Below are 25,286 nucleotides of genomic sequence, written 5' to 3' on the forward strand. Positions count from 1 at the left end.
ATTTAAACTTACTCTGTGCTTTTTTTTTTTCCCCCCCCATTTTTTCTGTTATTACACTTTTGGCCAGTTGAAAATAATAAAAAAAATAATTAGTCTCTGATCAGTATCTCGTTCAGAAAGGTGCAGTTCGTTCCCAGCAGTTCCCTACAGCATACTCTGGCACACTTGGCAAGCACCAGCACATAGTCGATGTATTAAACCAGCAGGCACACGCTCGAGATACGAAAGGGCCAGTGACTACCCAGTGACTTTTCAGCAGAGTAGCCAGACCTCACCCTCATTCCCAAATTCCTCGTTGTTTGGTCTTGGTCTCTTTTATGTTGGTTCCCTTCAGCCATTATCTGCAAAAGGTGTGATGAAGGTGAAAGCTTCCTCTTCCAAAGCAGCGTAAGTCTGGCTTTTGGAAGGAATGAGGAGTATCCTGGATTTTTTTTTTTTATCCAATCACTTTGCTGTGTAGGAGAGACATTGCTATGACAATTATGCCTTAAAGTTTGAAATTCTTTTGTTAGAAGACCTGTAAACTTCACTTTCTGAAGGGGACCTTAAATCTGTTCACAGTTGTCAGTCTGTGCCCAAAGAGAGCTTTCTATATGCCATGGATGAGTTAACTTGTTCCTAGGCCTGGTGCCTGCTGGTCTTTCTTGCTCTTTGCCGACAAATGTGGGTGTAAATGTAATCCAAAGTGAAAAGCTCTGAAAGGGCTCATAAATGTGCTGCATGTGCCATCGTCTTCCTGGTAAAAACGGGTCATAATTTCTGACTGCTGCTGCCCAAAGAAGAGGGGGTGTGTGTATATATATATATATATGTAGTAAAATAGAAGGGCAGGTGGAAAACTCAAGGAACGTACTTGAGGCAACCTCATCAGTCTTGTGAAGAAAAACTAGTGTTTGGCACTAAGTGGAACAGTTGGGTAGCTACTGGATATTGGTTAGAAAAGAGCCAAAAGATGGGTTTTCAAAAGGCAGGGGCCAAAACAGAGTCACCACAAATCACTTACGGATTTTTAGAGAGCCTGGTATCCTGCATGGGAACATGAGCTTTGAAAATCCCATTTCTGTCTGTCCTTGGAAGGAGTAATGCAGGTGGCTCTGTGCGCCGTGGTAGGTATATTCTCCTTCCACGCTGCCGGTGGGTGGGGAGCTAGCCACAGTTCGGTCTCCTAAAGCTGTGCTGCTCTTTGGGTGGTTTCAGCAAGCCAACGCTGACGTGATTCATGAAGTAAACAGTGAATTTCTGCTGATGCCTCTCTGTTCCTACCCCACAAGCAGATGTTGTAACCATTCTTACTCTTCTTCGTGACCTCTGTCTCTCTGAAAGTGTATGATGACCTCTTAGTCAAAATGTTGAATAAACAGGCAGTATCACTGGTGAGCAAAGTTCTTGGTTGGAACATACGTTGCAGTGAAAGAGAGGCGAGGTGAGGCAATCATACACACATGTATATTTTTCATGTATCTATATGTGTGTGTGTATAGTCTGGAGAAAGGTTAACAAAACTGCTTTATAACAACGGAGAGTATCACAGGAGCTTCTCTGGATGAATCTTTGTTGTTTGCATGAGAAAGTTCTTAGAAAAAGCCTCTAGTGAAGAAAAGTGTCCTACTGTTCGTCTGTAACTACGTTTGCTCTTGAGTCTTCCTCCTCCTGCCTGTCTTTGTGGGTCAGCCACTTTGTGCCCAGCTTTGGACTACACACCCCTGCGCTGACCTGAGGATGTGACTGTTCTGTCCTAAGTTCCAGTTAGAGACAAGATGTGTACAGGCTTAGTGCTGCTGAGTGCTCTCCCTCCAGTATGAGATGAAACCCTAAAACTCAAGTTCCTGAATTTTTTTTCACTTGTTTTTTAGAGACTTGGGTCACGAGAGCAGTCTTTCATTTTTCAGTCAATGAAAAAATTACATCGGTGCTGCAAATTGGCAAGATGAGTTTTGCAGTGAACAATTTCCCTTATTCCTCTGCTTAGGAGCTATACCTTGTTTAGGCTAACCCTGGTGAGCAGATTCTTCTGTGCTTAAAGAGAGTTTGAAAGACTTTTCTGAAATTAGTGTTCGTATATTTTGCCTTTCCACTGCAATACTCTTGAACTTTCCATAGCAGGGTAGTCATTTACACTCCCTGAGTTTGAGTTAACCCGGGTGGCATTTGTTTTCCCAACAGAAATCAGAGGTAAGAGGGAAATAACATGGCTCAGTTTGGCTTTGGCTTCCCTGACCTTGCAGATGATAAACCAAATGGAGATTATCCAAGCATAATCTGTGGATGTGTTGTGATTTCTGAAGAAGTAAAGACCACTTGAGGCAAAGTCACAAGTCTGGCAAAGTTCCCATTCTTTGTGTAAGGCTACTTCACATGGGGTTGTTATGTTCGAGTCTGGATTAGGTCAGAACAGTAGTTATATAAGGTATTTTTTGGTTAGTTGAGCTGAAATGATAAAATCTGATACTTCCTCCTGCTTTTGTTATTGGTATTTGGGCTTTGGAGCATTGTGTTTTTGTTCTCAGGAATTCCAAAACCAGAGAGTTTGAACAAAACGTTTCCACTTTGTTGTAGAGAAGAAACGATTGAGCTGAGTCTTGTTTTAATGGAAAATCTGCAGGGATTTTGCTGCCTGTACATGTGTGGTCAGTAGTCTGTTAGCTCTCAGGGCACATGGTAGGCCAGAATGTGGTCTCGCTTAAATTCCTGTAGGTTTGGAGGAAGTCTGCTTGACTAATTGGCCATGGAAGTATTCAGTTATCATGATTAGCGTTTTTCTTGACTGCTTGAATGTGGGGTGGAAGCAAAAATAATAAATCTTGTGGCTAAAAAAGGTTAACCACGACTGAAAATGAGTAGGACTTAAGTGGGGAAGCAATTACCATAATGAGGAACTTTCTTGCCTGTGATTTTGGTCTCTTATGCAAGGATAGCCATTCTGCTTTGACAGTAATCTTTGTTGACTCTTCTACTTAATTCTGCTTCTTTTTTTTTTAATAATTCTGTCATGATAATCCCGATTTTTGGGCACCTTTTGTCTGCCTGTTTGGTTGTATCACAGAAGACCAATTGTTGTGTTAGTATGAAGAAGCAGGGACAGGGATGGCTTATGGAAGTGAGTATGTTCAGTGCAAGTTCAGTGCCTAAAGCTGGAGCTCACCCCAAAAAGGCCATTGAGTGACTCGAGCGTGGCCAGAGAAGGGAACGGAGCTGGGGCAGGGTCTGGAGCACAGGTCTGCTGGGGAGCGGCTGGGGGAACTGGGGGGGTTCAGTCTGGAGAAGAGGAGGCTGAGGGGAGACCTCCTGGCCCTCGGCAACTCCCTGCCAGGAGGGGGCAGAGAGGGGGGATGAGTCTCTGGAGCCAAGGCCCCAGCGCCAGGCCCCGAGGGAATGGCCTCAAGCTGCCCAGGGCAGGGTCAGGCTGGCTCTGAGGAAGGATTTCTGTGCAGAAGGGGCTGTTGGGCGTTGGAATGGGCTGCCCAGGGCAGGGGGGAGTCCCCGGGATCCCTGGGGGGGTTGAAGAGTCGGGCTGAGCCAGCGCTGAGGGGTCTGGGGGAGTTGGGAACGGTCAGGGGGAGGGTCATGGTGGGGCTGGAGGAGCTTTTCCAACCCTGAGGATTCTGGGGTTCTGTGAGCTCACTGTCAGAGGTAAAAGGCTTTAAAAATGCCACATATCAGCATTTCTTGGGAGTACTATACCGGCCTTGGAGTATCTGGGAGTTGGCTGATAGCTCACATTCCGTTTATTCATATGAAACAGTAACCTGCTGTTGTTGTTCATGTCCTCCCCCACCTTTTTTATCCTCCCCACCTTTCCACCCCCCCTGTCAAAACAGAGCTCTTTGGCAGAGACACTGGACAGCAGCGGCAGCTTAGATGCACAGAGAACTGACATGATTTACACTATTGAAGACGTTCCTCCTTGGTATCTCTGCATATTTTTGGGGTTACAGGTATGTTTCCAAACAGCTATAATATCTTGCTTTTGTAACTTTTAAAGCTCGTTTAGCATTTTCTGTGTAGTTCATTGCATTTCTGTACATGGTAATTTTATTCCTCCCACACTCTCACATGTTGGAAGAAAGTGTTAAGATAGTTTCTTCTGATCACAAAGATGACTGTGTTGATAATGATGTATATTATTGTTTGCTGGCATATGCGTTTGTGAGATTCACTTCAATATTTAGTCTTCTAAGCTGCTGTTAGCAAATAAGTGAGGAAAGGCTAAGTGGTAAGCTTCAGAAAGTGACATCTGGACCTCTGAAATTAAAGATGGAGGGAGGCAGTGGTTTAATCCTGAAATCTTGACTGTTAAAGCTGCTGGTGTAGTCATTTCAATCCTGCAAGCTTTGACAGCATCATCCTGCACCTGTAGGCTCACTCCTGAGTGGGGCAGGCAGATTCGGGGCTCCTGGGAGTGTGAGCATATGCTTCCTCAGTGAGTAGGACTGTAGTGCTGAGCTGGATGTTACTATCAGCTCAGCCACTCACTCCTGTGAAGCGGAACGGCTTGTTTCATCTTATTTCTTTCTTGAATGTTAATATCTGTCCCACAGGAATGCCGAGAATTTGTTAATATGTGTAAAGTATGTTGAGATCTCCAAACAAATACATTCCAAAGCATCCTTTTTATTTCTGTCTTTCCTCAAGGACTGGCAGTTCTGTAGGGATTCTATTTTTACTTGCATTGTTGAGTATGGTGATTGTTTGTTTGTTTGCTTAATGTATTTGGATTGAAAAAGAATTAATGAGTACCGAGTTTCTGGTGCTTGGGAGCTTATTTGCAGCCTAGTTTGTGTGTGTTCTTAAGTTCATTTGTAAGCTAATGGTTTTTCACATGGTTGAAAGTGAATGGAGTTATTTATCTGCTTTTCTAAGTTAGAAGCTGTTTTGAGCGCAGTTACCTAGATACCTCCTCATCAAGAACAGTAGCCATGTGGCTACGTAAATAAGTAGTTTATCCTACAGAAACAACGATCGTTAGCAACAGGCTAGTGGTAGCAAAACGTGGAGGGAAAATATTTGAAGAAGTGCTTAGGACCAGGAAGTGAGAGCTTTTGTGGATAATTCAAAAGAAAAAATAACCAATGGAAAAAAAAAAAAAGATGGTCATAAATTTATTTACTTATTAATATTGGCTGCAGTATTAAGAAACCATTTTTCTCTTCACAGCACTACTTAACATGTTTCAGTGGAACTATAGCAGTACCCTTTTTGCTAGCTGATGCCATGTGTGTTGGATTTGACCAGTGGGCTACCAGCCAGTTGATTGGGACCATTTTCTTCTGCGTGGGCATCACTACATTGTTACAAACAACTTTTGGGTGCAGGTGAGATTTGGGACTTGTATCTAGTTGTTGAGGTGGTGGTAAGACTAGACATCTGTTGGGTTTTCCAGGATGCAGTCTGAGATCCAAGAGGTAGGTAGTCCCGTTTTCAAAGGATGAACATGAAACACAAGCTTGCAGGTCAAATACAGGGCAGTTAGGGAAAGCTTTTGGAAAGCTGCTCCCAAAAAAAGGTGGATCTGAAATGAGAGAAGGCATTCCAAGAGCAAGAAAATACAGCAGGGACAGGCAGAGGGAAGGAGGAGGGAAATCCACGAGGACAGAGAGGGGAGAAGTATTTCTGGGGGAAAGGAAAAAGTCATACACCTTGGTAAAGAAGAACTAATTTTGATATTTTTATTAGTTTCTTGAATGATACTGATTGTTGTGATTGATCCTACAGCAGATTGTGTGCTTGTCCATTAAAAAAGGCAGGGAAAAATGATGAGGGTAACTCTCTGAACTGACTGGCTCTGGTGCCTTCCAATACAAACAGTTTGGTTGTATTTGTTAGTTGCTCTGAGTGCATGTTTAATGATTCTTCCTTGAGCTGGGGAGAAATACCTGCAGGAGTGTGTGGCCTTGCAGGATGCCTGCACCTCTCCTTTGGTCTGCTCTCCTTAGGAGGGGAGGATGCAAGAGACCAACTGAAGTGTTAGCAGATACTTGTAAAAATCTGGTGTTGGTAAGAACAGGATGTTGTGACTTTCATTAACATGAAGATAAATCTTTTTTAAAAATGTGTGTTCTACAGTAAACACTGCAGAGAAACATTTGACATGTTTACTTAAACTTCTGTTGGCTCTGCCTGTGAGAACTGAGAGTAGCTAAAACCTGCAGAGTTATTTCTGCATCTTCTTGAATAAACCAAGAGCGATAAGTAAAACCAGGAGAAAAGTGCGTATTTTAAGAGCATGTCCTCATCTGGTTACTCGAATGATTCGTGGGTCGTTGCGTTCAGTTTAAGAACAACGTGAGCTGAAATCTTGCGTTCCAACAGCAAATGGAGAGACACCCCCCATGTTTTCAAAAATTTATCTAAGAAACAGAATCTTTGGGTGGAAAAGTTATCTCAATAGGGTGCAGAAGACAAGCCTATGGTAGATCACTTGTGGATCAGCTTTTCATCTAAAAATTTGCCAAATATTTCAGCTTTTCCAATGTAATCCGTAGTTGCTGTTTTAGTTCGCTTTCTTGTCTTCTCTCCTTTGGAAAAAACCTTCCCTTTATTTTTTTACTATGTCTTTCTTAACTTATAAAATCGCTCCACTGTTTTGTATGAAAAGTTCATTCTCATGACAAACCAACACAATGAAAATTGTTGAAAGAGATTTTCTTTCCCCAATGTATTTTCTTTTAGTCAAGACTACCTGCAGTTAATAATAATATTTTCTGCCTGATTGGCTCTTTGTGCTCAATGGGTAGCTTGCTTTAGCTGTAACTGTAAATTTTCAGGTACCTGATCTTTAAAGGAAGCAGAGTTGTGCCCTTTGGTGCTTTGAACCTCTCTGTTAACGGGAGAGATGTGGGGTTTTCCCCCATTTTCTATTTGTGCTTTGTAAAGGGAATCAGATTGCTGACCTAGACAGGAACTGGAAGATGAGTTCTTTTATTGTTCTACTTTTTAGTGTCTCCTCCCTGGATTTACTGAAGTTTAAAATCTTCCAATTTTATAAGAATTGCAGAGTTGTGGATGGAGATTAACTCAGAGGGGAGCTTTGTTTCCTGTACTTCTACCAGCTTTCTTCTTCTGCCTCAGATTTATCAGAAGCAGCTTCGTTTTTATGCCTCATGAATCTTGTATCTCTTCAAGAATATGACAAACTTTAGTTCTGTGGTTTTTTCTCCCTAACTAATCTTGGGCTCTTTATTACTTACTGCAGAGTGATTTGGGGCTCTTGCAGAAACCAGTGTGGTCCCATCATACTGAAATGTTCTTTTCCTTCTGTATAATCCCACCTCTGCCCTCCATAGTATTTCCTTTTCAGTGGCTTCCACTTGCACGGTGAAGTACATGTTTACATGCTGAAGAGGCAGTTTTGTTTGGGTCATAACAGAAGTGAACTTGTATTTAAGGAGAAAATTTCTGCGGTTGAAGGTTTTATAACTATTTAACATGTGATTCCAGTTTTATGTAAGGGTGGGAATGGGATAGAGCAGCGACGTTCTCTAAATGAGATTTTAAAAGTATTTTTTGGCAAGTCTGTCAACTGCAAAGTATTTCAGTAAATAAAGCCACTACGGTTTCAAAAGGTCAAATTCCATGGTTTAAAGATCCTTAAAGATGGATTTAGCTCAGTTATGAGGCAGAGTTGTGGTCAATTTGGTACCTATACTAATTTTAGCAATTCGAGCTATTTATTAGATTATGTAATAAGCCAAAAGATTTGGCAAGGATTCAGAGTAATTAGTATGACTGAGACAATCAAATACAGCTTTAATATACCTAAATATTTTAGGGTTTTTGTCGTGCCCATCGCTACATTTTCTAAGCATTCTTACATCCGTGTGAAGTGTTAAGATAACGAAGACATTTCCAGACGACTTTAGCTGCCTAAAAAGCTCTGTCTTCACAAGGGCTGGTGCCAAAATTGAGCGACTTCACAATTTAGATATGAACTTAAAATGATATCCCAGTCGTAAGCTGGTGGTACTTTACCCAGCTAGTAATGAATGCCTGGCGTAGCGATGTGAAGGGTATTTCCTAAGTCATGTTCCAGACTGCAGCTGTCTCCTCAGGAAAAGACTGATCTTGGTTGGCTGGTTTTGAGTAATATGTTTGGGTTTTAAAACAACAACCAAACAAACCCCACCAAATCCCCCCAACTTTTTCTGCTGAGGAAAAACAAACAACATTATTTTGAGCATACTGGCCTTGTTGGGTAAATATTCCAGGTTAACTGTCTCATATAGAGGCTGAGCAGATAGCAGAGGTTGGCATACTAAGATCTTACTGTTCAGTCTGTGATACAGAGCTCACGGTCTGGACCTAAGTCTCAGTACAACTGACTTCATGACTGGAGAATGCGTTTGCAATGTCTATTTACAAAATCATTACAGGGGGCCAGAGCACTGTGTAGGTGGGATAGAGCAGTAACAGCTTGTTACAGGTATTGCGTATTTTGCCGTGGGCACCAGCTTGCTCAGTTTGCCTAACGAACCTTGAAAAATAAGGTGAATCATTCACTTGTAGCTACCAACCATTTCTTCACCCAAGATGAAGCTTTGATTTTTGCTTGAAGAAGCTTCGAAGGGAACTGCGTGCCACTCAGGTGTGCTCAGATGGCTCATGTATTTTATGAAGTTTGATTATTTTTTTTTCTGATGCAGTTTTCAACGTTTGCAGTAGATGGGACAGCTTTTTAGATTGCTTATGACCCAAACTCCTTTCCAATGGTAGTTCAACTGTTCTGACTTCCTGCCTGTGAACTTTACAACTACTGTTAGTAACATGCTTCTGGTCTGTTAGTAACGTGCTTCTGGTTTGATCTTTTTTGTGTTAAGCTTGTACAGGATTTTTTTTTTCCCACGTTGTTTATTTTCACCCCTTCTTTGTGCCTTTTCTGATCTTTATCTGACTCAGCTACAGTTATTTTTTTTTCCTTTACTGGTGTTTGCACTGGCATCGAGGCACTTCATTGCGGCAGTAAAGCAGCCATAAACACGGAGCAGTAACTAGAGCCACATGAGAAATTAAGTGTTCCATGTGTTAGTTTGAGGTCTGCTATTAAAGGGAGTCTTACTACATACAATCCATTGTTGACATTATAGAATAGTTCAAAGTGCATCATCTCTGTAGTTAAGTAACATCTGGATATTTGTGATGTTACGCAAGCTACACTTGATTCAATAAATATGTAGTAGGTGCTGGGAGATGCTCTTTAGATCTTGAACCTTTTGGGAAGTGTAAACACCAATGCTAAGAATGTCATCTTGAAATTCTTGCAAGCGTTTGTATTTATTGTTGGTAGCCACCTGGAACATCTAATCAACTCTTATCAACCTAATAGTTATTTACACGTACACTTAAAGATGAATGTATAAATGACTGTACTTCAAGTTATGCAGAGAGAAGGTATTGAGTATGCAGATTGCATACTGCACTATCAAAGAGCTTTTTTAATGTGGCGGGACGGCAGAAGCTGCATGTTCAGCAGTCTGGCTGGTACTTACATCAGAACGTGCATCTGCGTCCTTGTGCTGCTGAGTCAAAACCTTCAATCAATGTCTGCATGCTGGTGGCCAGTAATTATCTGTTATAGGCATTTATTAATATTTTTATTAATATCACATAAATAATACATGCAATATTTATTATTAATGACTTTGTGCATGTAGTGTCTTCTGTTGGGTCTTGGGTTTATGAAGTCTTAGTATTTCTATGGCTGTTTTTTAAGTAAGAAATTCTCATATTTCACGGTTTTAGTAACCCCCTGCAGTAAAGGATGGTTCTGAGGATGAGTAACCACCTAACTGCGAGTGATGTCCTGACACAGTACTGTAACACTTCTTTCCCTTTCCACCAGGTTACCCTTGTTTCAAGCCAGTGCTTTTGCATTCTTAGCACCTGCTAGAGCAATACTCTCCCTGGAGAAGTGGAAATGTAATAATACAGGTAACTGTCAGTTATGCTTGTTCGGGTTTAAGTGACAGATGACCCAGATCACATACGGTGCAACTGCCAAACCTTTTGATATGGAAATTGGAAGTAATGAGCAGAGAATAGGAAAAATTACGTCCTTTTATAATGTTAAAATTTTGTGCCTTGGAAAGATTCCTAACAATGCCCTTGTGGAATTCTATTTCTGAGGGGTTTTAATATAAAAAAATGTTGACAAAAGAAATCTTAACAGTAGCATAAACCAGTTGTTTTGTTAACAATGTAGAGAAAGGCAGAAGGATTCTGGGGAAGTTCCTTTCTGGTATTTGCAAGTAGTGAGTCTGATCGAGTCCGTTTAAATTGAGTAGTAATAAGTTTGAGCAACGTTCACCTCCAGACCAGTATTTTTACCCGTTTAATTCATACCTGACGGGTTTTGCAGAGCAAGCTTTGATAATAGTTGGGTGTTCATTTTAACTTTCTCTTCGCTAGCTTCATCATCCCGAAAGGTTTTGAATTTTATTTAGAGCGAAAATGTGCAGTATAACTAGTTGGGTGGGGGACTTCTGCTTTAACTTAGGTTAGAAACCTGAAGTGGAATCGGCTCTGGCAGTTTTTAATGGGGTGTGGTTAGTCAGGGCTGTGGGCAGGGCACGACAGCGGTGCAGAGCAGCAGGCTGCCTCCTTCTAACTAAAGTTCTTCCCAGGGGTCCTTTGATTCTCTAATCATTTATATTATTTATGCGTTTATACATGTGTTTTGATTCACTTACAACCATCTAATTAATTTTCCTGATGTTTTTGCTGTAGAAAACTTAGTTTTGAGCATTCATGTTTTCTCCCTGGGGCAGTCAGACTTAGCTACTGGGAAGCAGCCTGTGGGATTTAGAGCCCAAGAGGTAAAGGCAAACTGTGGTGTGCTTTAGTGTAGTGCTGGATGGAATTTCCGTGCACCAAAATGTGCCAGCATCCTAATACACACCTTGTTGAAAGAAAATACTGCCTGATAACCTCTGATGGCAAAGCAATTTTTCCACTACTTTGGCTTTTCAGAAAGAGCCCATGCTGTCTTTTGCTCTTGAATCATTTAACCTTCAAAAGGTGTCAGATGGTGTTACCATGGGTCAGTTCAGTGAGTGACCTAAATTGGTGAACAACAAACGTTGGAGTACTTGATTCCTAGTGTGCAGTTGAGTAATCTCCATTCATCCATTTATTGGAGTGGGGAAAGAATCCCTAATTGACCTTTCTGAAAGTTATGATTTTTTTTTTTTCCACTTCAGTACAGTGGGTAAAATTAGTGGTTAGCTCTTGGGGAATGTAAGCGTGTTATTACTTGATTTGTAGCATTGCAGAACTTTTACTCTGTGTAAATCAAGGCTTATTTGTCAGACACAGCCTAAGGAGAGATTTATTTTGTATTAAAGTGGCTGAGGAATAAATACCTGTGTTTTTTCTTTTCTTCTTTTTGTAAGATATAACAGTTACAAACGGAACAACAGAACTGCTTCACACTGAGCACATCTGGTACCCCAGAATACGAGAGGTAATGTAGGAGTAGCCTTTAGCTGTTGATCTGTCCGATTCCGGTTGAGTTTCTTACCAAACTATGTGTTTTCATCTTTAAGTTGCTCATTTCTTCTTTCACTGTGATTTCATTTGAATATATCCCTTTACACATTTCATGGAAGTCTTCATCTTTTCAACTTGTTCATGGCTGGACAGCAAATTCAAGGAGTTAGTTACCACATTCCAGAGACGCACAGTAAAATGCACAAGCGAGACGAATACTCTTCTTGTAAGACTTTGGGATTTGTGCTCACTGGTAGCAGTCCAGCTGCTACCAGACCACTTGCCTGCTGTCGCTCTCTTCAGTAGGCTGTCCCATGGAAGGTAATATGCAGTTAGCAAACGTGTTCAGCCCTAGGTGTCTTTAAGTTGGAGACTAATAAGATGTTGATTCTCCCAAGAGACTTACTGAAATCTGTCAAACTCCTTCTCCACTCGCAGCACTGCAGTCTGAACTTCCTCATGCTCTGCAGAGCCCAGGATGAGGGTTGTGCCCAGGCATCACACTAGAGCGGTAGATAGCGTAGTCCAAATTAAGGCGTGTGTCATGGAATTTATCTCCCATCCCGTTGCTTTGGGCTGCAAACTTTTTCTTAATTAAAAACAACCCCTCTCTCTTCCCCATGTTCAAACCATAGCTACATCCTGCCAAGAGCCCTGCAGCCAAGAGGGCTGACAGTCTCCTGAGACCACAACGCTGCTCTATACCAGCTTCTAAGGAGCACTTGTGAACAATGCAGCACACACTCTGCCCCTAGGAGCTAGGAGCATCACCTCCGTGGCGCCACCAACCCTTGCCGGTTCGATCTGAGAGCTTAAAGGTTAGCCTGGAACCCAGGTCTCCTGTCTGACAGTGTGATGTGCTATCCACACAACTACCAGACTGGCCCACTGGTCTGTTGTGTAAATAGTTTTGTGGAGAAAACCATAAGTGTTATGCTTAAGCAATAAGTCACTTAAACATAATGAGCTGTTTTATGACGAAAAATTTGCTGAGTTCTTCTGTGTCACTGAATTCTTTTAACTGCAGTTTGTAATCCAGAGCAGAAAAAGAAACGGTTTGAGTTAGCTTGTCAGATTTGACTGAACCGTCTCTTTCCCGTTCTTGTGTGTTCAGATCCAAGGTGCTATTATCATGTCCTCCTTGATAGAAGTGGTGATCGGTTTGCTCGGCCTTCCCGGCGCCCTGCTGCGATACATTGGACCTCTGACCATCACGCCAACCGTTGCCCTCATCGGCCTCTCTGGTTTCCAAGCTGCTGGGGAAAGGGCAGGCAAACACTGGGGTATCGCCATGTTGTAAGTACTCCTGGGTGTTCTTGGCTTAGGCCAGGGGGTCCCGGTTGGTAAGTCAACACGCAGGAATTTTGGGAAAAGCCAGAGTCTGCTCGGCTGCCAAAGGTGGCAATGCAGTGCTCCCAGCATGGAGAAATACTGCCTGCAGGAATGGGAGTGGGGCTGGCTTGGGTCAGCTGGCAGCTTGGGAGTAAGGACAGCAGCGACTTGAGGAGGCAGGGAAGGACAATGCCTGAAAGTGAGGTGTGGAGAACAGAGAATTTTATAAAACAATAGTTGATCTGGGAGCCACACTGGCTGGGTCTAATGCAGTGCTATAGAAAAGATGATTTAGTAAAACACCAGAGAAATTAGGGAACAATTTGTATTTCTGTTTTTATGATGCTGTTGTGTACGTTTCTTATGCTGCAACAGCGAGCAAATACCATTGGTAGTAGTGGTCCGTTTGTCATTAGTACCAGTTTGCTTACCTGTAGCCAAGAGACGTTTGTATGACAACAGAGAGCGTGTGTGTGTTCGTGAGTGCCATTGGCGGATGAGACATAAGCGGACACAAAAAGACTTTAAGAGTGAATTTCGGGACATGATGTGTGCGCTTGTGTTAGGTTTAGATGCCAGGGAAATGAAAGAGTTGAGATTGGTGGTCTGAAAGGGAATGACTGAGAGAAAAGAAATGAAGACAAAAGCTTCTTGTGAGATGCCAAATAAGGATGGAAACCACATTTTAGGGAGAAGAAAATTGGCCGAAGCAGTTGCTATATTCAGTGTATAGCGACCAGCTCTGTGCTGGCGCTGGAAGCGGAAGGAATGACTTGATGAGATCAGATTCTGATCTGACTAATCTGTTTGCACAGTACTTTGAACATGTAAAGTATTCTGTAAGTGCAGCTTACGATTAAAAGGGCTCTTTAATTCTCTTTTATCTTGAATGTTAGCATCATGAATATTTTTGTAATTCTATTATGTTAAGCAGCTGACCCAAAGGAACATTTTATTTTCCTGTAAAACAAATTCAGTGCAAGTTGGGACTAATGTTAAATCAATCAAGCAGACCTTTGGTGAATTGGACGTGGAAACGTGTAATTAAAGTTGACATTTTGCAGATGGAAAAAAATAAATCAATTTAGGAACAGGATTTAAATATTACCCAGTCAATAAGTATTTCTGGCTTCTGCCGTGCAAGAATGTGCACTAGATTGTTGAAAATAACTCCATAGCCATCTAGAACCACTCAAAAGTTAACTTGATCTCTATGAGATGTGGCATTTGAAATTGTCTTGACTGTTCTGATGAGATAAAAATACTGTATTGCTGTCTAACGCAGCAGAATAATACCTGTGTAAGAGCTGTGATCCTCTATTAGCTGCAGTTGCTATTTGACAAGATTTTCAGTTTCCCAAACAGCTTTCTGACCTCCCTTGTTCTGCGGGTGCCAAACTGAAATAACTTAATCCATAAAACACGTCGCATTGTGATCTGTAAAACCAGAAATTATTCCTGAATTGGTCTTTGCCTGTCTATCTCGTGAGCAAAACTGTTTCCGTGGGCATTTCAAGATTGTTAATATTTTACAGAATGGCAGTAAGCCCCCCTGCCATGTAGCCAATGTAATATTATTTACCCTAATATAATACGATTACATTATTTACAGCTCTGTACTAAAGAAATCAAAGTACAAAGCCACCTGTCCTCGGGGCTAGCGCGGCAGCATAGCTGCTGTTGGGGAGTGGAGCCCATCTTTCCATAATGGACTTTGGGAGAGATGCCAGAACGTTTCCTGAATGTGAGGAAAAGGTGCCTTTATCACTCAACTCTAGTCGGGGGTAAAGGCTATAAATGACACCCTTCTTGTGCAGAGCTCTTTGTTCCTGGAGACTGAGGGAGAATAAAGCTCTGTTGTTTCGTACAGACTGAAACTGATCTTGAACAGAAAAGGGAAGGAGGCTTAAAATCTGCCTTTTTTTTTTTTTTTTTAATCAGCTGATAAAAACATAATCTCAAATTTCAGAAAAGCTTTGCCCCTTCAGACAGTTTGACTCTTTGTTTAGCCTTTTTATAGCAAAACTGATTTTGGCTATTTCGGAATTGAGCAGCCTGCCCTGCCTTTTTGTTTTTCATTGCAGTGGATACTTATTTTAGCTGCAGAGTTGAATTAATTTTTAACGTACAGAGGAGCTTAGCAGTTTTGACGGGATGGGGGGGGATGCATAATGCCTGGGGCATCTGAAAACTGTAATAAACTGGGCTACTGGCGAACTACAGTTGAATGGAATCTTGGTTTTTCGGGCTCTATTCTGCTTGATTTACAGCTGTTTAGTGAAAGATGTACACACAAACCAAAAATGAGGATTCTTAAGAACTGAAGAAAGAATTTCCCTTGACAGGAATCTTTCGAGTGCTTTGGAGTTTTATGCAGATTTTGAAATGTAAAAATCACTGTATGCTGGCCTCCAGTTTTCGTGGTTTTTCCCCATTTGCTAGCAGCAAACCTTTGTGCTTCGTGTGCAGAGCAGACCCGGACACACAGATAGTTTGAGTCAAAAAGCAGCAAGCAGTGCAGCGTAGCTCTCTGCTACTGGCTGCTCAGCTCTGAAGAGCTTTCTTCCGTCTGATTCATTCTCTTGGTTTCATTTACCTGTTTGCTGCTGGCTGTTTTTGCAGCACTTTTGAATACAAATTGTGCTGGTTTAGCTTTCGTGGAATAATAATTTATTTAAAATATATTCTCTTACGATGCCTTGTGCTAAATTTAAAATGTACATTCATATTTTGTGTCTGAAAAGCTTGAACAGGTTTGTGCTGAGAAGGATTTTTAAGATATTGGTGCTAATAACGTGTCTCTCTTGTCCCACCCTCCTCCTTTTTTCTCAGGACTATTTTCCTAGTATTGCTGTTTTCTCAGTATGCCAGAAATGTCAAATTTCCCTTACCCATTTACAAATCCAAGAAAGGATGGACAGCATACAGGCTGCAGCTTTTCAAGATGTTCCCTGTAAGTAGTTGAACTAGTTCTTCAGTTGGCCAAAAAACCCACCCTAATTTGTGGTTTGGGGTTTTTTTTTCTTGGTTTTGATTTTTCTTGCTAATAAAACAGATCACAAAGGTGAGATAAAAGCTTAAATGGATTTATGGAAAACTTAACTAAATGGTTCATTTGCCCCAGGAAATAGTGTCATACTGTATTCTTGCCAGATCCCGTTCTGGTGTCGGTCAGATGAAGACTCATTGGAGTGATGATGAAGATCGTGGAGGGGAGGGAAGGGGGTAGAGAAGGTGTGTTTATGCATGCAGTGAAAGCCTAAACTGAGCCCTCCAAAAAGGGATGGCGAGATCATTATCTTCTGGTTTTATGTAAGCAGTACTCCATTCCCCCATATGAAAGACTTCTTTTTATTTCTCTGGTAGAGTTGAGACTAATTCACTCATTTGTTTAAGTGCCCATTTGGAGACTTTCCCATTTGTTAGGGGAGAGAAGAGGCTTGCTCCAATTCTAAAGCTTTTGTAACAGCACCTTCGTTAGGGGCCAGAACGAAGCACCTAACAGATCTATTACAGGATTTACTGCTTGTTCAGACTTAAAATTTCATTTAAGATCACACTCAGGTATGTGTGTAATAGATATTCTGTGCAGGAACTGTTTGCTCTTGATGAATATTGCCGATGATAGTTTATTTAAAACGGCTTTTTTCCTCCCCTTTCACAGATTATTTTAGCTATTTTGGTGTCGTGGTTGCTTTGCTTCATCTTCACTGTGACAGACGTCTTTCCCCCTGACAGTTCCAAGTACGGCTTCTACGCTCGCACGGATGCCCGGCGAGGAGTGCTGCTGGTAGCTCCGTGGTTCAAGGTTCCTTATCCTTGTAAGTATGTCTGGTTTTAAGGGCTGTTTTTCTAATAATATACCTGTGAGTATCATTTCTGTTGTTTTCAGAAGCATTGCTATTTTTCTTTTAGTACTATATGCTGATGCACTTCAACATGCACTGACCTGAAGACATCGTAGGTGGGGAGGATGGTCTTTGCTTTTCCTCCTTCATATGGTACCTTAATGTCTCACCCAAGGAAGACCAATTCTTTGAAACTTGAATTTGTAGTAGACAGTTGCAGGGTTTATCTAGGTAACTCTTGACTTCAGATAACCCCTGCCCCAAACACACTTGTTCTTGACTTACCACAATATAACAACTACACAAAAACGTCCTGGCTTGCAGAAACAGTATTAGAATCCATCCGATGGGCGAGTCAGAGAATGCCAGTCAGTGCTTACCAAAGGATGAGGAAGTATTTACAAGAGAAGACGAAACGCTTTACACGACATCTCAGATGTTTGTATTTGGCTGGTCACCTCTAAATTCAGAGCTGTTCAAGGCTGTTTCTTATGGCATGAGGTAGAGTTGCACAACTGGTTCACCCTTGTGCTGCTCAGGAATTAATGAGGTAATAATCGAATAGTATTCTGCTAGAATAGAAATTGTTAGGAATACCACTGCGTTGTAATGAGGCAGCTTCGCTGTGGTTTTCCATATGCTTTGGTTCTGAGTAGTTCTTAAAAGAAACCACTTGTAAAGCAGTACTTGCAAGATGTATAATAGAAGCTTTTGGGAAAGGAGGAAAACTTCTCCACTTTGATTAGACCTTTCTTATTTGTGAAGCCTTGTTCACTCGCATTTGTGCGACTTAAAGTTCCTTTTGTTGCGAGAGGCTCATCTATTTCAAAGAGATAAAAGCATCAAGGCAATTGCTGTGGAAAACCTGCCAAGCTTTTCTACAGGCTTAAATTAATCTTATTTTCTCTTCTACAAAAATTTTGAATTGGGAGGTGTTTGTGCAGTGATCATAGCTGGTTGTTGGCCATTCTCTTTGGTAGACTAAACTTGTAACCAAAGACTGAGTTTTTAGAGCAATAATAATTAAGTGGCATTCGCCTCACTGATCAGAATTGTTTTTTCACAAGCAGTAGTTCAAATTCCTTCCTTCTGAACAGGAGTTTTTTGGTGGGGTTTAGGGTTTATTGGGTTTTTTCCAAGCATGATCAAAGCAGTTGGTTAGACGGTTTTTCCTTTGCTCCTTTCATCTATTGGAACTTGCCAGACTTTGTTACTTTGAAGAGAGTTTGTTGATTCCATTAAAGATGAATAAATAGCGTGGCCAGCAGGACTAGGGACGGGATCATCCCCCTGCACTCAGCACTGGTGAGGCCGCACCTCGAATACTGGGTTCAGTTTTGGGCCCCTCACTACAAGAAAGATGTTGAGGTGCTGGAGTGTGTCCAGAGAAGGGCAGCGGAGCTGGGGCAGGGTCTGGAGCACAGGTCTGCTGGGGAGCGGCTGGGGGAACTGGGGGGGTTCAGTCTGGAGAAGAGGAGGCTGAGGGGAGACCTCCTGGCCTTCTGCAACTCCCTGCCAGGAGCGGGCAGAGAGGGGAGGGTCGTTCTTTTCCAAAGTAACAAGTGATAGGACCAGAGGAAATGGCCTCAGGATGTGCCAGGGCAGGTTTAGGTTGGATATTAGGAAAAATTTCCTCACCGAAAGGGTTGTCAGGCCCTGGACCAGGCTGCCCAGGGAGGTGGTCGAGTCGCCATCCCTGGAGGTATTTGCAAGACGTGTAGATGTGGCACTAAGGGATGTGGTTGAGTGGGGGGCTTGGCAGGGCTGGTTAACAGCCGGACTTGATGATCTTACAGGTCCTTTCCAACCTCAGTGATCCTATGATTCTATGAAATTGCTGTATGCTTTGATACCTCAATTGTTTTCTGTGGCACGAGAGATTTCAGTTTTGTTTTCTTCACAGTTCAGTGGGGACTGCCAACAATTTCAGCCGCTGGAGTAATAGGAATGCTTAGTGCAGTTGTTGCTAGCATTATTGAATCAATAGGAGATTACTATGCCTGTGCCAGGTTGTCTTGTGCTCCTCCTCCACCTATTCATGCAATAAACAGGTATGTCAAAAAAAAAAAAATATTTTTCAGTGCCTTAAACTACTTTTTTTTTTTTTTCCTTGGGATAAGACAGGAATGTGCTGTGAGGTTAAATGCTACAATTTGGTCAAACACAAGGGCCAAGGATCTGAAATTTAAGATGCAGCTGTCATGTTGAATTATTTTGTCGCAAATGTAGCATTGGAAACCTGGTCCTATTCCTGCTGGAGTCTGTGGAAGTTAATAGTACAGTTTCCATCAGGACAGAAGTCTAAATCCATTCTGGAATTGGGATAGTTTGTCAAAATCGCCTGAAATGCAGTTTTAGAAATGAAAGAGCAGCTCTAACTTTGACTTGAATAAGTTTGTAATTCCCTCAGTTTAAGAATACGGGTGTCTAAGACATCAGAAAGAGAACTCAAGTTGCTTTTCCAGGTGTGTTAGAGCTTGAAACATGAATTATAATAATTCACGTGGGACTGAGGCCTTAACTGGTCCCCCCATAGCGTGCAGACATAAAGCACCATCTCAGGTGAGTCTACGCTAATACAAGTTTGACCTTTTTTTTTTTTTTTTTTTTTTTTTTTTTTTTAGGGATTTTTATTGAGGGTCTCTCCTGTGTTCTGGATGGAGTATTTGGGACGGGGAATGGATCCACTTCTTCCAGTCCTAACATTGGTGTCTTGGGCATCACAAAGGTATGTGCTTTCCCTTGATCACTCAGTGATTTGAGTATTTCATCTCCTCTGGAGGATGGCTTATGCTATTTTTATGTTTCATAGCATAATCCTTTTCCAAGAAGCCGTACTACTATAGTACTTCATGCAGACAAACTTTACACAGCATTCTGAATTTACCTAACTTGTCTGTAGAAACACATTCTAGATAAGGACCTCAAAAATCTTATTTTTATTCGGCAGTTAGAAAACCTACATAAAGTGGATGATGCTTAAATAAGCTGCCCCTTTGAAAACCAAAAAAGCATTCAGGCCCCTAGGGCGTTTTGAGGAATAAACACTGTAGACTGTATAGAAATTGATCCTTTGGATGTTTTGGCTCTGAAAGCATCGCTAGAGAACTGACTGGTTTTGATGTCCCACTTGAACACGCGATGAAGCGCAACTTGAGGTCCTTGGGTCTAATCTACATATGTACTAGGACGTTACACTGACACAGCTAGATCAGGAGTTGCAATCAAGGTAACTTCAAAGTTAAACGTACCCTAAATATTTGTTTCTGCTATAGGTTTTTAGGGCCCTGAGCATGTTTAAGGGATTCCATATCTTTTGGGGTGTCAGCAAAATACATAAACACTCGAGGAATTCCTTTGTTCACATGCTGAACTGGATGTGTGCTTGATGCCTTGCTGAACTGGGAGACCTTGGACTGCAGAGAGATTTGCTTGATAGTGTTAATTTAACCTTGTTAAGAAATCTGTCAGAGTAATTTACGTGGTAAATGCGTACATCTTGTGTATTTCGCTTGGAAGCTATAAATCTACTTCATGTGTACAAGATAGAAAATGTGTGCTCTCCACTTAAAATAACTCATCCCTCTGCCTTAATCCAATAAATGGATGATGAATTTATCTTCAGCCATTTTTTTTTTCTGCACAAAGGATGATTCTTTTCTGGTTTAGGGTAGAATATAAATACTAATAGCACCATCTGCTGTCTGTATAAGTCTTCCATTCAGTCACTGATGGAAATTTCCTAAAAGAAATTTTGCTTAGAAAAATCCTTAAAGAAGGGTTTATTCTGTTCTGCTCCCTTTCTGTTGTTACTTCATAGGAGTTGATATGAATTAACAGCACTTTTTTTTATTAATAGTCCACAGAAATCAGTGTGCGTTTTGCTTTGGAGCAGTGAAAAATGAATGTTAAAGTGGCAGCTGTTACAGAGAGCAGAGTTAACTACAGTTCGGTCTGTTCAGAGCGCATGGTGGAAGAGTGAATGCGCCTTACCCAGAATGGCACAGCTGGATGGCTGTGCTCCAGTGGTTTGTCGTGTTTTCCTGTCTGCATGCTCATTTCTAAAAACCTCAGAGTTTTTCAACTTCAATTTATATCAAAATAGATTTTTGGCATGTAGATACTCTGCTGTTTATTTGAGAGGGAAGATCTTTAGTGCTCCTCAGTAAAGACTGCATAGTCCTGGTGATCCTGTTGTACTAGTGCAATGTTTGAAAAGGCATTTCCCTCCCTGGAAATCAGTATATAATTACACTTAGAATTTAAATTTGAGGCTTCAACTGGATGTAAATACTGCAAAGGCTTTGAGCAAGTTCTATTTGATGAGAGAAGAATCAATTAAATCTGATTCGTTGGGGCAAAAGTAGAGCCATCTTACGTCACAAAGTGGATGAAATGGATGCTCCAGTAAGGTACTGGGTACCATATCGTGTGCTCTAAAATAATCACATAAAGTGTGTGTTTGGGTGCTTGGCAATAAATACATAGTTTGAGCTAAATGCTGACCAGAGTGCTTTCAGAAGGAGCTTCATTTGTTTGTCTTGTACTGATTGAGCCATTTGCATAGTGCAGATTTTTTAAAGAATTTGCCTGTTTCATGCAGGAAGATAATTTTAGAGAAAAATACTGGTGGACCTAATGAAACAAATTTCTTTATAAAGAAGGTGCAAGCTAACGCCTGTTGTTATTCCAGTGAACACCCCAGTTTACCGGTGTAGCTTCTGTCTGTAGGTGAACACCTCTCACCTGAAAGTTAAGCAGGGAAGAATATGGGGGAAATAAGTACTTTTACCCTAAACATGCCTACTATATCTTTTTTTTTTTCCCCCTATTTCACTCATTGAGCTCAGTCACAGTCATGATTACAATGATTATGTTAATCATTGCAGTGATTAACAAATTAATATCCACTCTGAAGCTTAATACTCTGGAACAGAAGACCTACAAAGAGCTTTGCTAGAAACCACCTTACCAGTGTAAAAGTTTGGGGTTTTTTTTTGTCCCTGATGCACCTCTTATGCAAGTATAACACTTACTGAAGTATCGACCATTCAGGTTTATCAACTCCCACTACAGCATAATGCCAGAGAAGTACTGCCCAAAGTTTGAATGCTTAGACTAAAAATGGGAAGGAAGTGCAGGCACTTGGGTTTCACAGTGTTGGCACAGCCGTGATTTGCATATGAAGTGAATTCAGTTCTGTTCTCAAAGAGAGGTGTTACAAAATCAGTTGAAATATCTCTGTCTAGAAAGCCTGCATCTCCTTCAAGTGACCCGTGTGGTAGGTAGGAAATACATATATTCGTGTGTAAAGGGCAGCAGCACATGGATTTTAGATTTTTTTTTTTTCCATTTGCATTACAATTGATCTGTTTGCCATCTCTCCTATTTATGTTCTATTTGTTTACTGTAGATGGGAGGGCACCACATGTCATGGTTATTGTGGCTCTAGCAGTTACAGATGGCTTTAAAGATGACCTAATGTTAACAAAACACAATCACACAAAGTTATGGTAGAATTCTGGAGTGCAGCCATGTTACAGCTGAGCCCTCCAAGACATTTGTAAAGGCTTTCCAGCCTCTGTTTTAACACCACAAAAAAATAACGCATGGAAGCTTGAAAAGAAGTTTTAAAATGCAAAAGAAAACAATAAGATGTGAAGTTGGACCAGGTGTGGGTTTTTCCAGTGTCCTTTCCTTTTTGCTCTCCTGCAGGTTGGAAGCCGCAGGGTTATTCAGTACGGGGCAGCCTTCATGCTCTTGCTTGGGATGGTTGGCAAGTTCAGTGCCCTCTTTGCATCGCTGCCCGACCCCGTCCTTGGTGCCCTCTTCTGCACTCTCTTTGGTAACGTATGTTTTTCTGCTCCTCTGTGCGCTGTGTGGCTCTGTCTTTTTACTCTAGTGCTGTGTTTACATGTACGTTGCTATCTTTTTTTTGAAGAAAAAGACTATATGAAAGCTGAGACTTGTCTTATTTTTATTTAGGGATGATTACAGCCGTGGGTCTGTCTAACCTTCAGTTCATAGATTTAAATTCTTCTCGTAACCTGTTTGTACTCGGATTTTCCATTTTCTTTGGCCTTGTCCTCCCAAGCTATCTCAAACAAAACCCCCTGGTCACAGGTACGTGTCTCTGCTCATTTACATGAAGGGTACTTTTACCTTGTACTCATATGTATACATACAAGTACAGAGTAAAGGGAAATAAAGAGAGAAAGCATTATGGAGGTAGAAAAAGCTATAAATAAGAAGGCAGGTGTGTTCAGAGAATTAATTGAAAAGTTGAGACCTGAACGGAATGTTTCAGTGGGATACATTTGAAGTTGTCCAGCTTTCTCTGGGTATGATGGCAGAGCAATGGAAGGAGGCGGTTGCAGGTTGGACTGCAAGACTAGAAGGGTGAATCAGAGTTGTAAATGATGTTAAAAGAATAAGGGGGAGTACCAGGGTAGAGCTTGGAAGCTGGGATTTCGTTTGAGGTTCTCACATTTTTTTTGTCACTGCAAACGTGCATTCTGAACCTGAATTTTAATGAACTCCGTTTCAGACTGCTAGCCCAATTACAGGCTTTGGTGAATTCATGGGGAAGGTTTTCTGTTTTAATACTACCTTCTCAATAGTTGTCGTGGCAGGGTATGGCATCAAAGGAAGACTCTTTACGGGAGTACTTGTTTGGTTTCATTTGCTGGGGTTTTCTTAAAGAAAATACTAACTTTGTATACGTATTGCTTCAGAACCAGGTTTGAGAACGTATCTAGCCTACTTTAAGTTGTTCAGGAAAGTAGATCACTCAAGCAGACTTAGGTGATGATACGCTAGTATACAGTGTTCTTCCATGAACGGGTGCTATAAACCTGTTTTATAAACCTTTTAAAAAGTAAAGGTTTATAAAAGGAATTGTTTCAGTCCACATGATTTTACATTATGATCATTGCTCCTTTTCCATGTTGTAGTTTTCTATTTAGTTTAAATTAAGCGGCTGTATCTGCAGTAGAAACAAAAATGGCATTTCATTACATTTTTATAAGTAACTGAAAGCTCACGGAGTTAAGTTTTGGCAAAGGCTGGGTGGGCTACATCAGGTGAAAGTTCTTCTGTATCGATTCCCACATGGTTTTAAGAGTCCTTGTCAGAGCAAATTCCTCCGTGTACTCAGCAAGTTTTCCTGGCTGACCTGTGTGTAAATCAGTAGGATGTGTGTATATTTATGATACAAATTCAAATCCTAAATATATTTTTTCCCTATTCTAGGAATAGCAGGCATTGATCAAGTGTTAAACGTTCTCCTCACTACAGCCATGTTTGTCGGTGGCTGCGTGGCGTTTATTTTGGATAATACCATTCCAGGTCAGCATGTAAACTTGTCATTTTATCTGAAATAATAAACTGCCTTTCTGCATGAAGCACAGCGCTTCATGGATGCAGGAGACGAGGAACAGGTTACTGCTTTTCTTGTTGACTTTTAGACCTAGAGCAAACTGTTTCATACCTGCGTACCTCAGTGTCTTTGAGAATGCGTTGAATCTGTTCAGATTAAGGTCTTCATGTCAAACGTATAAAACAGCCGATAAAAACCAAACCAGAACAGTCTTCTTCAGAAGACAGAGTAAAAATACATTTAAGGCCCAAGCCTGCTTCCATTCAAGAGGAAAAACTTACCTTGACAAGCAGTTACAAAATAAAACTGATAATAGCCATTTCCAATAAACATTTTTTTCCCCCTATTCCTGCCTCTTTGAGGACTCGATCTTTTCAGAGTTTTGCTGAACGTGGTGTCTGAGACTTAGGGTTTTATTTCTTCTCTTATCCTCTATTGTATATTTGTGTGTTCACATAAAGATATTCAGGGATATGTATTTATATTTTCTTACTTTGATTTCTAGGAAGCCCTGAAGAAAGGGGAATACGGAAATGGAAGAAAGGGGTTGGTAAAGGAAGCAAGTCACTGGATGGCATGGAAACATATGATTTGCCTTTTGGCATGAACTTTATTAAAAAGTACAGGTGTTTCAGCTTCCTGCCCATCAGCCCTACCTTCATGGGTTACACGTGGAAAGGCTTCAGGAAAAGCAGTAACTGCAGGAGTTCAGATGAAGACTCAGAAGCTACAGTATAGCCTTAGTTGAAATTATATTATCTAGTTGTAGTAAAAGATGTATTTGCAGTTTCTTGCTGATTAAGAAGCATTAAAATATATGTTTTGTATATCTGCATTTAAATTCTGGAACCAGAGCTGAGACGGATTTAAAAAAAAAAAAAAAAAAAAAAAAAAGCTTTCCTGTTGTGGGTGGTGGTAGCCAGATCTAGTGTCTCTGGGTCAAACTGGCAAATGCTCCTCTGTTTGATTTTTTTTTTTTTTTTTTCAGAAGCTCTAGATACCTGTGCACCTAAGTCTGTTTATTTTAAATGGGACTTAGGTTCTGGAAGTATGTAGGTGCTACTGAAAAACGTTACTTTTTAGGGTGATTTTTCTTTAAGTCATTGACGCCGGCATTTTTGGCACGCTCATTGCTGGCAGTGTTAGTTACGCCAGAAAAATTTGAATCATGTGAGAAGGAGGTGGGGAGAGAGAAGGAAAAAAATTAATTCTAGTCATGTCAAATCCCATATATATATATATATATA

At 41.1% G+C, this 25,286-nt stretch overlaps 1 protein-coding gene across 1 annotated transcript in view; it reads left to right on the forward strand.

The window, feature by feature from the left end:
- The window catches only part of SLC23A2 (solute carrier family 23 member 2), a 37,383-nt gene extending 12,116 nt beyond the window's left edge, over nt 1–25,267 (forward strand). The window contains exons 4-16 of the mRNA XM_026863160.1: nt 3,819–3,935; nt 5,155–5,312; nt 9,836–9,924; nt 11,385–11,455; nt 12,596–12,777; nt 15,646–15,766; nt 16,478–16,634; nt 18,565–18,712; nt 19,284–19,389; nt 22,377–22,506; nt 22,647–22,784; nt 23,913–24,008; nt 24,545–25,267. Coding sequence (XP_026718961.1) covers nt 3,819–3,935; nt 5,155–5,312; nt 9,836–9,924; nt 11,385–11,455; nt 12,596–12,777; nt 15,646–15,766; nt 16,478–16,634; nt 18,565–18,712; nt 19,284–19,389; nt 22,377–22,506; nt 22,647–22,784; nt 23,913–24,008; nt 24,545–24,777 — 1,746 coding nt within the window. The 3' untranslated portion in view covers nt 24,778–25,267. The remainder of the gene's footprint in view (nt 1–3,818; nt 3,936–5,154; nt 5,313–9,835; nt 9,925–11,384; nt 11,456–12,595; nt 12,778–15,645; nt 15,767–16,477; nt 16,635–18,564; nt 18,713–19,283; nt 19,390–22,376; nt 22,507–22,646; nt 22,785–23,912; nt 24,009–24,544) is intronic.
- Nucleotides 25,268–25,286: the final 19 nt, after the last annotated feature.

The sequence above is a fragment of the Athene cunicularia genome (assembly GCF_003259725.1).
Source record: "Athene cunicularia isolate RWA chromosome 22 unlocalized genomic scaffold, athCun1 chr22_part1, whole genome shotgun sequence".
In the NCBI taxonomy this organism is placed as follows: domain Eukaryota; kingdom Metazoa; phylum Chordata; class Aves; order Strigiformes; family Strigidae; genus Athene; species Athene cunicularia.